Raw genomic sequence first — 17080 nt, 5'->3', positions numbered from 1 at the left:
TAGAGCGATTTTGATGTCTAGTCGGTTTTGTTACTACGTCATAAATATGCGTATATGGTATTTAACCAAGCGTATAACACCAATTTGAGCTGTATTCTTTATTTAGTGGGATAACGTTTAACAGATCAAATATTATTTTTGAAATGTGCAAATAAATAAAATTTTGTATCGAAAGAAACTTGAAAAAGTAAGACATTTATAAGAAAACAGGAGCAAAAACTAAATGTCTAGTCTGATTTGTTACGCCTTGAATTTTGACGTTTTTACGCATAAATGACGTAACTAATAACGTCAGAAAAGTATATTTTGACGTTACAAAATCAGCCCCAATTCTGTGCGCGACGTCTAAACTTTTTCAACACACATGGGAGTTTTTGTCTAATTTTGAGGTGTAGGTAGGGAAAGAGGAGGCATAAATAGCGTTATGGTTAAAGACAAATATATAAAACCATGACGCTACAGGTCTGCAGCTACCTCGATAGTAAGCAAGATTTAACGTCAAAATTTATTCAAAATATTTTAATTTTCCTTTTATTTTATTTAATTTATTAAATTAATCAAGTTTAAATATAAATAATGTATACAAGAAACATATTCCTCTGTGCATATTTCTTATTTATTAGTAATATGAATGATTAAAAGATGTATCGCGGTTTTAATTCCAAACTACGATAGCTTCAAACATGCACCTTTTTTTCTTTCACTTTTGTTACTTTTGAATATAACTGTGCTACATATTCATTACTGCTTGTATGCACACTGAAGCTTGATTCTCTCGCAGATTTCGCCCAGTGCATGAAATAAATGTCTATTACAATAAAGATTTTTATTTAGAGAAAAGAAAAAGTACCTATATCAACCAATACGATATTAATTGCTAGCGATATTCAATTTTAGCAATCTGAGAACCCTTGCTAATAGTGCTAAAATTGAATCCTCCCAATAATTCTGATTCATATACGGTATCTAAATGTCAAAAGCAGTTGATTTCTTTTTGCTCTTGTAAAAGATTGAATAAATTCTGCTTCATTTATATAGGTCTGCTAATGATGGGGCGCAATTGGTACCCATAAATTCTAAAAGATTGCTGGAAGACCTGATCTTCAAATACCTCATAGATATTCTCAATAAAAAAAATCAAACATCTTTTTAATATCAACGTCAGAGTACTATATTCCAATAAACACAAATCTTTTGTTTGTTATAAATTTATCTTAAAAGAAACGCATTGCTTCGACTCATTATGTAACTTTAACAAAATAATTTCTTAATTTGCCATTGAATGACAAAATACGTAAATATAAGAGTTCGATTTTTATCAAAAAGCAGCTGTCTATGTACCGGTTTATAACCCATGTTTAACTTTTTGATATTTAATCATATTGTATGAAAAATTATATAATCTGTGTAACGGGAGTGTAAAATCTTGTATTCAACCTCTTTGTTTTGTTTTTTTTTTAAGAAAATATTGAAAAACTTACATAATATACATATTCAAAAGAAAAAAAAGACATTTTAGTCTTACTCAAAACAACTTACAATATATAATTTTGGGATAACATGGTAAAAAAACAGAATCGTTGACAGTATCAAACAGTGGCATCTGCAATGGAATGGCGTTCAATCTTTTCTGAGGATGTGTTAATTCCTGTGGAGTTTGTATTCTGAGCTTTCACTTTGTCTGACGTGAAATTGGCGTTCACCTGAAACGGGTTCACATTTACAGGTAGACGTGACGTTTGAACCTTGGTATCAAGCGCCACAATCCGTCTACGCTTTTTCTGAATAGATATAAACACGATCAGATTCAGGCATCCTCCTATGTTGGTAAAAATAACAACAAAAATATATACAATGGAGGGCACGTCGTGTGATATGATTTGCCATATACCGTACACTGTCACCGCCCACCATTGAATTGTAAAAACTGTTATAAACATCGTCATAGTCTTGGCCGCCTGAATATAGGAAGTTCCAGACTGCGCCTGCGCACCAATTACACTTCTGATTTGTTGAGCATCTCTTCGTATGTGAAACCACGTGAGTGAGTAGAGCGTTGTGTTGACCAGTAAGATAAGGATGAAAGGAATGATTGTCATCAGGAAAGTTGATATTCCGGGTATCACTAGGCAGCTGAATATAAAAAGATATTTGTTTAGAGAAAACTTGTAAATAATCGACAATTAGGGGGCCGGGGTGGGGGGGCGGAGCTGTTCCTGAAATAAAACAGTTTGTAGATATGTAATGGATATATGCCGAATACTGTTCTATATGTAAAATTATCAGACTGTTTGAGGCCCGTTAGGGCCGAAAACTGTCTGATAATTTTACATATAGAATAGTATGAGGCATATATCTTACTTAAAACATTGCCATTTAAATGTCCAAAATTTACCTGGAGTAGTTCGATAATAACACAATAGCATCTCAGGCATGAATGATTTTCTGCTGTCTAATAAGTGGACAAAAGGAAAGAGAACTTGTTTTCTTTTGTCTGTAATATTTTACATGTGTATCATTCATTGCAAGAAAGTTAGTTCACTGTAGAAGTAGCAATGGAAAGTGGGGATGAAATTTTTTTAACCCAGAACACTTTCAGAGAAAGTGGTGGGTCTGAAATAGATACAGACAGTGTTATTGATGAGATTTTAAACATGGAGAAGGAAAATCCAGGTTTTGATTTAAATTTTGAAATGGATAATACTGTCACTATGAAACTTGAGGATCCAGCCCTAGATCAGCCAGAGGATAACAAGCCCAAAGAGATGAAGAGGTTCGCTGACCCTCTGTCAGAATTGGACATGAACTCGCTGATCAAAAGTGCCATGCCAAAAAATACTGAACGCAAAACTCTCTGGGCAGTGAACCTATTTAAGACCTGGAAAAATGAAAGAAACATCAAAGAAGACTTCGAGACAATGGATAAACCCACCTTAGATAAATACCTATGTCATTTCATCACAGAAGTCAGAACCAAAAATGGTGAGATGTACCGTCCAAACACGCTATATGAAATCATTAAAACATTGCTGTGACGTCATGCCTTTGTTCTTGCAGTCTGAAAATTTACCTGTAGCCGTCCGATAATAATAATTATCAGTCTGATAATAGCAATGATAACAAAATTGGACGGTGTTTAAAAAACAAAAAGAAGAGTAAAATTGTGATTTAATATGTCCAGAAACCCCCAATAAAAATGTTAGGAAAAAATTCAGGGAAAGCAAACGCAAGGAATTTAAGTTGCTACAAAATAACAAATCCATGAAAAAAAATCCGAGTTTAAACATTCCACAACATTAATAATTTCCACTCTTTAAAAGAATTTTTGATACAGCACTTTGAATAAGCGAATTTAAATCCATTTCTGAAAACGAGTCTGCAAATCTGCTTATTTTATGTTTGTTCCCCGATGGCCACACTTTTAAAACCTGAGAATATTACCATTATCTAAACAGAAACTTCAGGGTAAAAATCCGCATTTATACTTTCCATGCTGATAGTTATAATATCACCCAAAAATTATGTCAGTATCAATGTCAATTTATGCACATCATAAATAAAAATGCCCCCCCCCCCCCAAAAAAAAAAATCCTTCACCACCGGACCCCTGTCCTGCTAAACTGACCCTGAACGACTGCTATTGAATGGGTGAAATGAAACAAGAGTTCACTCACTTTTTACTGTCTCGTCTCTTTTATCTACTTATCAGACGGGTAGAAAACAATTGATGCCTAAACTCCCATTGTGTTATTATCGGACTCCTTCAGGTAACTTTTGGACATTTAAATGGCAATGTTTTAAGGTGGCTCATTACATCCACAGTTTATTTTAGATTTCAATACAGCACCACTTATAATGTAGATGTCAAATATCCAGATTGGGGTATTGATATCATAAATATTTTTTATAGAATTTTTTAGTTTTTGTTTTATTTTAGTGAAATGTTTTATTTCAGGTTTATTATTCACAGAATTTCAGAACTTTCAGTGTCAAATGATGGGCATCTTCTTAAGACAAGTACATACAGTGAAAATACCTTATAATACCTCATAATAATTTTATTAGAAAAAATAATTTTCTCATTGAAAACAATTAATGTCATTATCTCTTTAATCTATGCATAAAACATTTAAAAAATGTGTTCTGAAGAGACAATGAATGTATTTCAATGAATTACATGTGTCAAATTGAATGAAGAAAGTTTAAACGAAATGAAAAATCCAATTTAAAAAATATTTGGTATAGAAAGTCCACTTTCAAGAGTTATCTTTCCTAATTACCCAAGACTCAAAACACTATGGAACGTTTGATATTTACATCTAAAATTCAGAATATAGCTTTAAATTGCCAGAGTATACATTTAAATCAATAAAACAAATATATAAATTAACACCAACACAGTGAATAGCGCAATTAAATAAAATTTTACTTCCAACAAGGTTGTAGATTTTAACTCGAATTTCCTCCATACATACATGTCGGTGATTGATAGTTCACTGCATGCATTGCTATGAAATTGACATTACTTGTTTGGCGAAGATTTGACTGTTGCTTTCTTTTGTTTCTGCGTAAAAGCAATTCTTCTTGGTTTATGCATAATGAATCCGTTACTTTGTTTTTCACTGTTTACAACACCGCATGTTTCATCTATTTTTAAAGAGTTTTAAAGGTCAGGGTCGTATTTTAGAGATACCTATACTACTCGCCCCCTGAGCGAACCGGTCCACATAATGGAGGTTTATATTTTTGTGTAGTACGTCATCAAAAAGTGGTGTAATGAGCCTCCTTAAGTAAGATATATGCCTCATACTATTCTATATGTAAAATTATCAGACAGTTTTCGGCCCTAACGGGCCTCAAACAGTCTGATAATTTTACATAAAGAACAGTACTCGGCATATATCCATTACTTATGGCCATCCAGCATTTCTTAAGACACAATAGTTATTTCATCAGCTTTCTGGATGACAACGAATTTGTGAAACTACGTCAAGTATTGGATGCCAAGATGAAGGAAACCGCAAGGTCAGGATTAGGAAGCTCTAAACGCCAAGCTGAAATAATTACTGCTGAACAGGAAAATTTATTGTGGGAAAAAGGTTTCCTTGGATCGGACACTCCAGCTCAACTTCTAGACACAATGGTATTTTCGTTTGGGCTTCATTTCGCATTGCGTGCAGGACAAGAGCACAGAAACTTAAGATTAGGACCAAATAGTCAAATAATTTTGAAGAATGACAAGGACGGGAAGAAATATTTGGAATACACAGAGGATGTTTCTAAGTGTAATTCAGGAGGGCTCAATACTAGGAAACTTAACCCCAAAGTCACCAGGGTGTATGAAGATCCAGAAAATCCTACAAAATGTGTTGTGCAGTTATATGAAAAATATATTTCATTGCGACCCAAAAATGGAAAGAGTGATGCTTTTTATTTACGACCTAAGAAATACCCAACACCCGTGTTGTGGTTTGATGATATTCCAGTAGGAATTCACCCATTACAAGAAACGGTGTCTCGTCTGTGTAAGTCTGCGGGATTTGATGGTTTCTATACTAATCACTCTCTTCGTGCAACGGCTGCAACGCGTTTGTATGCCGCTGGAGTAGATGAACAATTGATATGCGAAGAAACAGGCCATCGCTCAAATGCTATTCGGGGATATAAACGAACATCCGAGGAACAACTTAAAGTTGTTGACAGTATTGTAAAATCAAGAAAAAAATGCACAGAGGAAGTTACACTGGAAGCAGTTCAAAATATTCAGAAAGATTCCAAAAGTAGAAGTGTCAGTGTAGAGGCTAATGAGAAGTGTGTTAAAATTGATATCAAATTCTGATTTTCTTCTTTGTTCGAAAATTGTGTATATGGAAACCTACAAATATGTATGTGAATACGTTTATTTTGAATGTTCTAATTATTTTTGTAAACTGTGTTTTTGACAATGAGATTTGTTTAGTAAAACTTCATTTCACTTGAAAATTTGTTTTCTTGTTTAAAATGCTGTCCGATTTTGTTATCATTACAGTCTGATAATATATTATCAGACTGGTAATTATTATTATCGGACGGCTACAGGTAAATTTTTAGACTGCAAGAACAAAGGCATGACGTCACAGCAATGTTTTAAGTATAGATTGTTGTTGTGTAGTTAAATGGGTGCATAAACCCGGTGTACAACTTTATGGTCAGCTCTAGACTAGTATATGTACCTGTACTTAGCTAGTCATCCCTGTATAGTTCGATAATTGATATGTGAAAGGCATGCAAAGGTCTTTTGAATGGAATTGTATTATAAACGGAAGCTCCTTATTTCTACTAGGTGTTGGAAATCTTAAAGCGCTGTCACAGGCAGTTGGCTACATTTATATGCACTACCTAAAAGCAAGGGTAGGACACCTTTTTTAGGCAAATTCTGGTTTTAGGTATTATATGTTTTTATACGAGTGTAACCGGAAGAAGAGCAGTCTAACAAAATTGTTAGGCTCTTGAATGTGTAAAAAAAGAGACTAGTATCTTTAAGTTAAATACATTGGGGCGGAACGAGGTACAATATATTGTTTTAGCAAAATTAGTATTATATAAAAAATAGGATTTATCCCGTCGTTTACTAAAACACTCCCCTTCACAATTACCATGGAAGGCGACAAATTCAGTCTCCTTATCTTAAAAGTTCTTAATTTCAGTTTGCTTTAGAAAAATTGAGTTATAACCAAATCTGTTTCTAGAGAAAACACACTTAATTTTTAGCCAAACGTTTGTGTGGAGAAATGACTTCGATAACACAAATCAGAATTCCAAATTCCGAATTAACATTTAAATATCGAAATTCATTTTTCATTTTTAGAAGTTGTGTATTTATTTCAGGAATCACTAGCCGTGTGTTTTTCTGCCACTTTCAGTTTGTTACTAAGCAACACAACCGGATGCATCATCACGTGGGAAGAGATTCCGGGGGTATAAGCGGAAGTATGAACGTTAGTTTGACATAATTAGCGCCGGTGGAAAAGACGAAAGCGTGCCCAATCAATAATTGGAGCCATTACTCGGTGCATTGGACATCTTGTTTAGAAGTCGAGCATTTAACTTTATTAAAATTGTAAAATATATCAGCACTTCACGTGTGAGAAAGAGTATTTTCTTTGAATTAAGGGCAATGACGAATGTTACAGTTTAGGATCAGGCTTAAGAAGAACAAAAATATAATTATCTAAATCTATTAGGTTTATGAAAATTTTATTTAATATTCTGGGTTATGTAAGTCACGTGAATGATATTGAGCAATGTAATTGCTTGCATTGTATAAGTGAAAAAAAAAGTCACTTGGTATTTCTTTTAAAGCCTTGGACGCCATGATATATTTGCAACCATTCCCCAGTTATTCTTAAATTTCAATTACAATAGCATTTATATTAACAAAATTATATTCATTATTTGATATGAAACGCTTATTATACTTGACCATATTTAAATTACTATTATATCTAAAAACGTCACAAATGAATTGTGATAAATCATATAACTTACAAAGCACCTGCCGGCCCAAGCTGTTGGAGGGACAGAGCCACAGAGCAATAGAAAGAAGGGATCCCCAGTGTTACCGCAAATAGCCTCCAATCCCTGGTCCCGAACTCCATCTGCCGCTGGAACCGAATCAACAGAAACCCGTTTATGGCAATAGTGACCAAAACCAAGTTCTTAGTAGTCACCAAAAGCACCATCAAAAAAGCATAAAACTGGCACAGTTCAAGAGGGTGGACATGGTCCCGCTCCGTGATCATGGTAACGTGGTCAAACATGTGGATAAAGTTAAAACTAGCTTCACATAACGCTAGGTACACCACGAATCGCTCACTCCTAGGCCAGAGGTAGAAGCCTTTCTTGTGAGTCTTAAACGATAGGGCAGTTACGACAATGGAGGCGAGCAAACTGCAGGACATACAGACGATGGCGGACACGTGAAGGGGGTAGAAGGTTCCGTCATTAAGTCCCAGTAAGGTTACGTTGTAGAGGGACATCGCCGTGAAGTCAGTCGGACGGCTCACGTGTAAAATATTTACCTTGGACTATCCTTCCTGTAATAGATCATTAAAATAGTGACGTCACACCTGTTGTGTTTTACAATCAAACATCACGTTCGCTTCATAGTTTCGGACTGTGGACGCGCCGGAGACATTTAGAAATAGCAAAAGGAGATTCTAGCGTGCGATTTGTTACATAATTTCTTGCAGCAAAATTTTATAATGAAGCTCTAACGTCCGCCTCTAGTAATAAATAATGCCGCATGGTTTGATTAAAATCCCACTTAATTGTACTCACATTAACAAATGAGATCTATGTAGCATTCATGTTTAAAGGTTTCATTATCGCTCTGTCATCACATCCTTATCATATTCTATTCACGGTAAATAATTAATGAAGCGATATACCCGGGATGGCATTTAATTATCTGCTCAGCAATATTTAACTGAAGCGCTAATGAATAAACAGCAGCAGGTGGACAAAGCCCGAGAAGTAAAGGCGATAAATAAATGACAGTTTAGGTATACAAACATGTACACAAACCTGGTCTATAATCACCTAGTCATTTATGACTTTGAGCTCCACAGACAATAAAACATGAGCAAAACAAAAATGATTTGCTTGAGAGCATTGATAATTATAATGTCCATAATTTAGTCCATCTATTTAAAATGTATCAATCAGTAAATTAATAGATGGATTAACTCTTTTCTTCTTATACCAGTATATATAATTACCGAAGGTTTAAAAATTCTAAAAATCTTAAGCAGTGAACAATAGTTAATGAATATAATTATACATTGATATTTTAGAATTTTTTTTTAATATAAAATTTCTCGGAATGTACTGATAAACTACTGTGAATCACATAAGTATCTGATTTGAAAAAACACCGAATTCCTACAGATTTTGTTCTTTTTAGTTTAATTGTTTGAAACATGAAGATACTAACACTAGACATGCAGATTCACACTTTTGAAAATAATTCAGGAACTGGTTTTCTTGATTATAACCCATAAATTCCACCTGGAGTTCTATCAAATGCTCCTGTGAGTGAATATTCAATTTTCATAAAAAGTTAATATATTTCGTTGGCCTTATCTGAATTCTTCGGTGAGTTTGCTCACTCTTAAGGTGACTGTATCAATTTGGTGAATATGGTCAATTTTAATTATACCAAGCTCAAGTATTAATTGTATTCTTTTAAAAGCTCGGTTGATAAGAAAACCTGTAAAATAAATTCCTTTTATTGGATTTTCCAGACATTCGTTCTCTGATTTGTAGCGGAATGTTCCGGTGATAATACTAAATAAATGAGTTTTCAATGGGGAAATGCATCCAAGGATTTAGGTTCATATCAAGTCAGAAACCAATGGACTGATGCTCGACCAACAAAGCTCATTCTGTGGAACCAAACGATGAATGCCATTCTTGGATAAACATTGCCGTGTAAAGTGGGTCTTTGTTGGGCCAATACGCTGGCAATGCATCGGCTAATCATTGCCTTCGTAGAAGTACCTCTCTAGAGATTACTAGTAGCTAAGGTCTTGAAAAGAAGATTTAAAAAAAAGATTTCTCCTATTCCTATTACATTCCTATGTGAAACTTTGATCAGGCCGGTAGTGTGGCTCCGTCCTACACCCGGGGGTTATGATTTGAACAAACTTGAATCTACACTACCTGATATGGCACGCTAAATTCACAAAAATGAGTTAATCATAGGTTCACAATCGATAAACTAGGTTTATCGGTTGTAAACTATAGTTTACGAACTGTAAACTATAGTTAACAACGTTAATCTATATTTCACATTTGTAAACCATAGTTAACACGATAATCTATGTTTCACAACCGTAAACTATACTTAACACCGAAAACTATCATTTGCGATTGCAAAACATAGATTATCTGATAAATACAGTTTCACGATTTGTAAACTATAGTTTACAAACCGTTAACTATAGTTAACGATCTGATAAATATAGTTTCACGATTTGTGAAACTATGATTAACAACTCTTAACTATAGTTTACGATTGTAAACTAAACGTGAATCTATGTTTATCAACAAAATCTATTGTTAACGCTTATTACAGACAGATAAACTTAGATTATCATTCGTAAACTATAGTTAACAACCTTTAAATATAGTTTTACAGATGAAAACTATACTTAACGAATCGTTAACTATAGTTTACGGTTTGTAAACTATAAATTACAGTCGATAAACCTAGTTTATCAAATGTGAAACTAGGTTTATCTCATTTTTGTGAATTTGGCGTGCCATAACCTGAGGATGCTTCCACTTGAGTTTCATCTTTCCTGGCCCAGTGGTTCTTGAGAAGAAGATTTGAAAGATTTTCCCAATGAATTCCTTTGTAAATAAAATTTAATCAACCATTGTGGCCCCGTCATACCCCGGGGGTCATTTTTTTTAACAAACTTGAATCTACACCACCTGAAGATGCTTCCACATGAGTTTCATCTTTTCTGGCCCAATGGTTCTTGAGAAGAAGATTTTTAAATGATTTCATTAATTTTTCATTAATTCATGACTATAGATCTCCCCTTGGAAGAGGGCTTGGTCCTTCTTTTGAACAAACTAAAGGTCATACGCAACGTAGTTTGAACTTTATATTGGACTCTTTCCTGGCGTTGAAGAGTTCCACTAAATGAAATGATGTGTGCAATACTTTAATTGTCTATATATGGATTTGTACACCTCTCCTAAAATAAATTTTGATGGAAAAAGTCTGGAATTTATGTTGTAATTTTTGTATAATGCAATTTTTTTCATAATTTGATATATTCCATAGAGGAGTGAGCATTCCCTGCTGACCGGTCACACCCGCCGTGCGCTCCTTGTCAAGTTCGGAAAATAACGGGAAAATCCGACGACAATTCAGTGTATATGTAATTTGTAAAGTAACTGAACCAATGTACACAGGGAAATCCTAGAGAATGATGAAACTGCCGCCCGATTAGAAGGAACAGATCTTGGATATGTTCAATAATTTACCTCGTTTTAGAAATTACATATACGTAGAGCATGTTTTTGCGTATCGAATCAACTGGGATATATACACACATACACACCGTATGTAGATGATGAAGGTATATTCTATATTGCTACATAAAAAAGGGAAGTTGACGATAGAAAAGTTAAAGTCATAACTTTTATTATACAGCTTGGTTGTTAGATTACCATTAACGTCTTTTTTAAGTAAAATATCCAAGTATGAAACAGATGTGTTAGGCTCTGTGGTATCTTTCATCTCAAGCTCTTCAGGATAAATCGTATCGACGTAGGAATAGAAATTGCTATTGTTAATTGACAATACGTCGTCGATATATATAAATGTCGAGTTGAAGGCCACAGCAAGTGTTTTCTTCTTTTACCATAAGATTTTGCACAAATTCTGCTTCATACAAATTTAGAATAGGTCTGCTAATAACGGAGCGCAATTGGTACCTATGGGAATTCCAATAGATTGTTGGAATACCTGGTGTCCAAACACCACATAGATATTGTCAATCAGAAACTCGAGTATCTTTTTCATGTCAACTTCAGAGTACTTGTGTGTGCAATCAGAATGTACATCGCTAATAGTGTATTATATATTTATATCTTGCATATCCAGATAACGCTAAATTAAATCTGCTCGGACCTATTTAAAAATAATTATCCACTAATTAATAAAATCGTACGCACAAAAAACAAGAGGCCCAGGGGCCACATCGCTCACCTGAGCAATTGGCTAGGAAAAAACACAGATCAGATCAGAACTGAAAGTAATCTGGGGGGGGGGGGGCGCTTGAATTTTTCACCCCCCAGGGGGTCATGATTTGAACAAACTTGAATCTACACTACCTGAGGATGATTCCCTATAAATATAACGAATCCTAGCTTTGAAGTACTTGAAAAGAAGATTTTAAAAGGTTTCCCTATATGTTCCTATGTAAAACTTTGATCCGCCATTTTGGCCTCACCCTACCCCCAAGGGTCATGATTTGAACAAACTTGAATCTACACTACCTGGGGATGATTCCAAATGAGTTTAATCTTTCCTGGCCCAGTGGTACTTGAGAAGAAGATTTTTAAAGATTTTTCCTATGTATTCCTATGTAAATCTTTGATCTGCCATTTTGGTCCCACCCTTCCCCCGGGGGTCATGATTTGAACAAACTTGAATCTACACTACCTGAGGATGATTCCACATGAGTTTCATCTTTCCTGGCCCAGTGGTACTTGAGAAGAAGATTTTTAAAGATTTTTCCTATATATTCCTATGTAAATTTTTGATCTGCCATTTTGGCCCCACCCTACACCCGGGGGTCATGATTTGAACAAACTTGAATCAACACTACCTGAGGATGATCCCACATGAGTTTCATCTTTCCTGGCCCAGTGGTTCTTGAGAAGAAGATTTTTAAAGATTTTTTCCTATATATTCCTATGTAAAATTTTGATTGGCCATTTTGGCCCCACCCTATCCCCGGGGGTCATGATTTGAACAAACTTGAATCTACACTACCTGAGGATGATTCCACATGAGTTTCATCTTTCCTGGCCCAGTGGTTCTTGAGTAGAAGATTTTTTAAAAATGCTATTAATTTTCTCTAATTCATAATTATCTCCCCTTGGAAAAGGGCCTGGCCCTTCATTTTAACAAACTTGAATCCCCTTTACCCAAGGATACTTTGTACCAAGTTTGGTAGAAATTGGCCCAGTGGTTCTTGAGAAGAAGATGAAAATGTGAAAAGTTTACAACAACAATGACAACGACGACGACAACGACGACAACGACAGACAACGGACAAATTGTGATCAGAAAAGCTCACTTGAGCCTTTGGCTCAGGTGAGCTCGAGCTAAAAAAAAAAACATTTACAATACTGTTGAAAAATTATCTTTTATTTCATGATGAAACGATGATTATCACAGTCCCTTTTTCTAAATATTGGTCTTTTTATGGTCTTATCTATGTTTCAAACTAAGAATTAAGAAAAAAAAGATAAAAACAAAAATTGCTTCTTTTATCACGTAGGAAATGAACTCGAATTTTGCTTTTCTACGGTGAAGATTTCTATATCTTTCTTGAATTCTTTCTTTTGTTCCAATGGTCCAATGTATGACAGCACTACCGGAATTAAAAGAATCGAATGAGTCAATCCGAAAAGTATGACAAGAAACATCAACTTGGCAAATGTTTCAAAAATATAGCTGTTGGCAAATCCGAAGGCAGAGATACCGAGTAGTGTGGAAAACGCTGCGTTGAATATCGGTCCCCCGGATCTGTCCAAAGCGAGGCTGACCTTGCCGGCCCTGTTGTCGGCGTCTACATTAAGGTAAGCGTGACAAATGTGGGCACTGAAGTCGACAGAAAACCCCACCGTCATGACGAGGTGGATGATGGTGATAGAGCTCAGAGAAAGGTCCCAGTAAAACATGAACCCAAATACACCAAGAAGAATGGTGATTAGAGTTATTCCAACAATGGCGACTAATATCGGATGAGGCATGAAGAAGATAGTAACAACAATTATGACTGCAACAGCGATTCCAACAGTTTGCAAGGTGCTTGGGAAAATCTGGATAAACTGTTAAAAAAAAATAAACGCATGAGTATATACAATCATTGGGATAGCAGAATGTTTCGTCACTTCACGCATGCGCAGCATCATCTGACCCTGTTTAGTATTCTTGATGTCATTGGTTTTCAAAAAAAATCGAGATGATGTAATACCCGTTCCAGACGAGTCGACTACTACATCATTGGCGTAAATAGGAGCATTTGTCAAAAATGTTTGGAGAGCAGAAATAAACGCAGTCTCTGAGGAGTTGTCATAAAATACAGATTCTTTAAATGCTGCTAGCCAGTTTAATTCAAAAGTAGAATCGATGTCTTTATCTTCTTTTGCCGTATTTAATGCTGATCTTAGTTTTTCTTGTGTCAGAATAGATGAATACGTGTGGGTAGTTTTCACATTAAAAGACAAAACAAATTCCCTGGCAAAATAATCGTCCAACCAACCGCTGAATTTATAATGGAAAGAATCTTTTGGAGCAAGATTTTGAAGGGACAACCCCTCTTTCAGATGAATGGCACCATAAACAGAACATCCTACGTAAACTGCAAAAATAAAAATAATCGCAATTTTCAACGCTGGATAATCCATGATCTTTTGAACAAGTCTTTTTGGATACCTCTCCAAAGGACTGTCAACGTCGTCTCGTTGTTTCGGTGCATATCCAGCGCATGCGTAGAGCGCTAATGCGGTTTTTCCATCTTCCCTTAGTGACTCTCTATCTTTAGTTTTAATACAACAGGCCAAACAATGGCGATTTCCTTTAATCCTTTTCTCATTGATAATTATACACGCACAGAAAATTGTTATTTGATTGATGTAACAAAAGAGCACTGCCACACCTGCAAAACAGAAAAGTAAACAACGTTTTTAATGATACAGGGCATCATACAATTTTAATTATTGCATGCATATTCAATCAAAACTTTTTCCTTGAGACATTTGATTTGCAAAATATAATTTTAAATTAATTACTAGTATATAAATTCCAGAAAAATGGTTTTATGTTAATTATTTATTGAATTGTTTTCTATATTTTCTACATCTTTATTCCTACTATTTTATTACAAGTATATTTCCAAATATTGCAAAAAATGACATATGTAAACAAACAGGTTGACATGAAACTTCTAACTTTTAAAAAAATTGAATTGCCTGTGTATATGCAGAAGTTTCTGACACTCAAAAGACTGAAGTAGCTCCGATTACAAATGCCAGAAAATCAGTTATTGATGTAATGGTAATGGCGACTCCACTGGTTTTCATCATGTAGTAAGCCCTATCCCATACACTTGACTTGTCTATCGATTCCGAGTCAGCTATGCCAGACATTAGAAGAAACACATCGTCTATACCAATTCCTATGAATAGTGAAGTCATAAATTAAACACTCAAATTAAATACAATGATGATGAATATTCAAATTGCTTCAGCGAAGTAAGTGTCTGGAATGTTAACCATGACAAGCTTTTAAGATCGTTTAAAAAGAACATTTATATGCAAGAGTGTATAAAAAAATACACACCAGGACCAAAGCAAACTCAATCCTCTCTAAAATATTATAGTTTGGATCAGGTGCCATTAAGGAGTTAGCATCCTGTTCACTGACAACACATGCAGATCACAGACGATGAGTACCCATATGTATACGGACCATTTTGTTGATAAGAGTACCACAAGCCTTAATGGTTACATGAGCATCACTACTACCGAGTTTATTTAGCTATAATTAATTGACCTTTATCATCCCCATGCTCAATCTTACGTACAATGTAACGGGGAATATTTAAAGACAAAATGCTACAATATTCCGCTAGTTTGAAAACAGTTTGATTGACTATCGTTGATTGTTCAGATCTCGACAGGGCTGCAGGTTTGTTAAACGTATTGTAACCAATTCTTGAAAAAATATGAGAATAAGTTTTTATGATAAGCAAGAAAATTGTTTGGCTGCTAGAAAAAAGTTTTTTATACTCGTAGATATCTATCTGCGAGTATGAAAAAATTTAAACTCATAATTGATTTCAATAAAGCCCAATCAAAACGCCTGATCAATTGACCTAGCTTAAGGATTGACCATAAATTCCATAATTTTGGTTAAAGATTGAAATTATGGATTTAATACCGTAATTTTGGCTTCTTTCTCATCATGATCATGTCAAGTTCCTAACAAACGGAGATAAGGTTGTTGCCCAAAGAAGAAAAGAGCAAAGAAAAGCTACGCACGTGAACAATAAAGAGCGGAGCGGAAGAAAATAATAAGGTTTACTGACCTATGACAAGAAATGGCATGGCACCCACAATACTTATGAATTTTACTCCAATGAGACTCAGAAATCCACAGGTAGATAAAACTGACAGAGCTGCAGCTAGTACCCCTGCCTGGCCCAGTAGTCCCCTGTCTGCTATGAAATTACAATTCAGTTTCGAGGTAGCTATAGATGCATATACCAACATTAGCGTCAAAGTTACAACAAACAAGATTATGTCTCCATTTATGTTGTTTTGTAATTCATGATCTCCCGCCAAAGAATACGAGAAGGCTAATTCTGAAATATTCACGACAGCATTTGGAATATTTTCAACAAAAGCCCTCTCCCATTCTCCTGAATGCTCGCGGTTGAGATGATAGGTGAGTTTTACTCCTATTGCAGATGTCAGAAATCCATTCGAAGTGGACGGGTTGGCAAGTAGAGCAGTTAGAGATTTTTCTTTGAATATTGGGAATGTGATATTGTTTGACAACATCATTTGCCTAAAATCACTGCTTGTAAAAATGTCACCGTCGACAACACAAGATCCCTCTGCTCTGGCACACAGATCTTCGTATTTATACTCCTCTCCAGAAACTTTGATCGAGATCGAGTTGCGGACAAATCTATCAACAGACGTGACGTCATCCAAAAATGGTAACGTCAGCATATTTCCTCTGTCCTTGGTTAAAATAAGTACTTCTGCATGGTAGGCTAAACCTTTATGCGGATAGAAATCAGGGCTCAAGGGGAAAACGTCTCTCAACTTATCCCAGTCTTGTGAAGCTTCGCTATTTTCGGGTGTATAGAGCTTCGCCGTGGCAGTTTCCTCTTCAAAGCGAAACATGCCTAATCCCAGGAGAAGATTAACAGTGATGGAGATGACGAGGACTTTAACAGGATGCCTCGCCACAAATCTTCCATACATACCAAAGAGATGACCTATTTTTTCCTCATGCCTCGCAAAACATTTACCCATATCTCTAAAACATGGAAACGTTTGGTATTATTTACAGATTTCGTTTCTATATTTACTTAGATACTTGTATTGTTGAGAGATTTTTTAAATTATTAAAATAACAGTCTTTTATTTTTGTGTATCATTACAGACACTCAAATTTTCCTATGGTAAAAATTTGAACTTGATTTTATCCCTGAGATGCGAATGTAACTAATATAAAACTATTTCAATCATGTGTGGCATTTTAAACTATGGAACT

At 35.1% G+C, this 17080-nt stretch overlaps 1 protein-coding gene and 1 pseudogene across 1 annotated transcript; both read right to left on the bottom strand.

Moving 5' to 3' along the window:
* Positions 1 to 1543: 1543 nt before the first annotated feature.
* On the bottom strand, positions 1544 to 8139 carry LOC134240965 (uncharacterized). Its single transcript, XM_062723070.1, has 2 exons — positions 7528 to 8139; positions 1544 to 2133 (listed from the first exon to the last, which is right to left on the bottom strand). The coding sequence occupies exons 1-2, from the start codon at positions 8016 to 8018 to the stop codon at positions 1590 to 1592; spliced, it is 1035 nt and encodes a 344-aa protein (XP_062579054.1). The 5' UTR covers positions 8019 to 8139; the 3' UTR covers positions 1544 to 1589.
* Positions 8140 to 13000: 4861 nt separating this feature from the next.
* On the bottom strand, positions 13001 to 16839 carry LOC134240964 (patched domain-containing protein 3-like; annotated as a pseudogene).
* Positions 16840 to 17080: the final 241 nt, after the last annotated feature.

Source organism: Saccostrea cucullata, unplaced genomic scaffold, assembly GCF_032062105.1.
Source record: "Saccostrea cucullata isolate Sc308-1 unplaced genomic scaffold, CSIRO_AGI_Scuc_v1 ctg3003, whole genome shotgun sequence".
Lineage (NCBI taxonomy): Eukaryota > Metazoa > Mollusca > Bivalvia > Ostreida > Ostreidae > Saccostrea > Saccostrea cuccullata.
The sequence above is the reverse complement of the archived record's forward strand: the minus strand, read 5'-3'. Positions and strand labels throughout refer to the sequence as shown.

Bases quoted from the DNA above. Each gene is read 5' to 3' on its own strand.
- LOC134240965 (XM_062723070.1), bottom strand. From the start codon at position 8,018: ATGTCCCTCTACAACGTAACCTTACTGGGACTTAATGACGGAACCTTC. The intron at 2,134-7,527 runs GTAAGTTATATG...TTTTATATTCAG, and splicing joins CTTGGGCCGGCAGGTGCTTT to CTGCCTAGTGATACCCGGAA.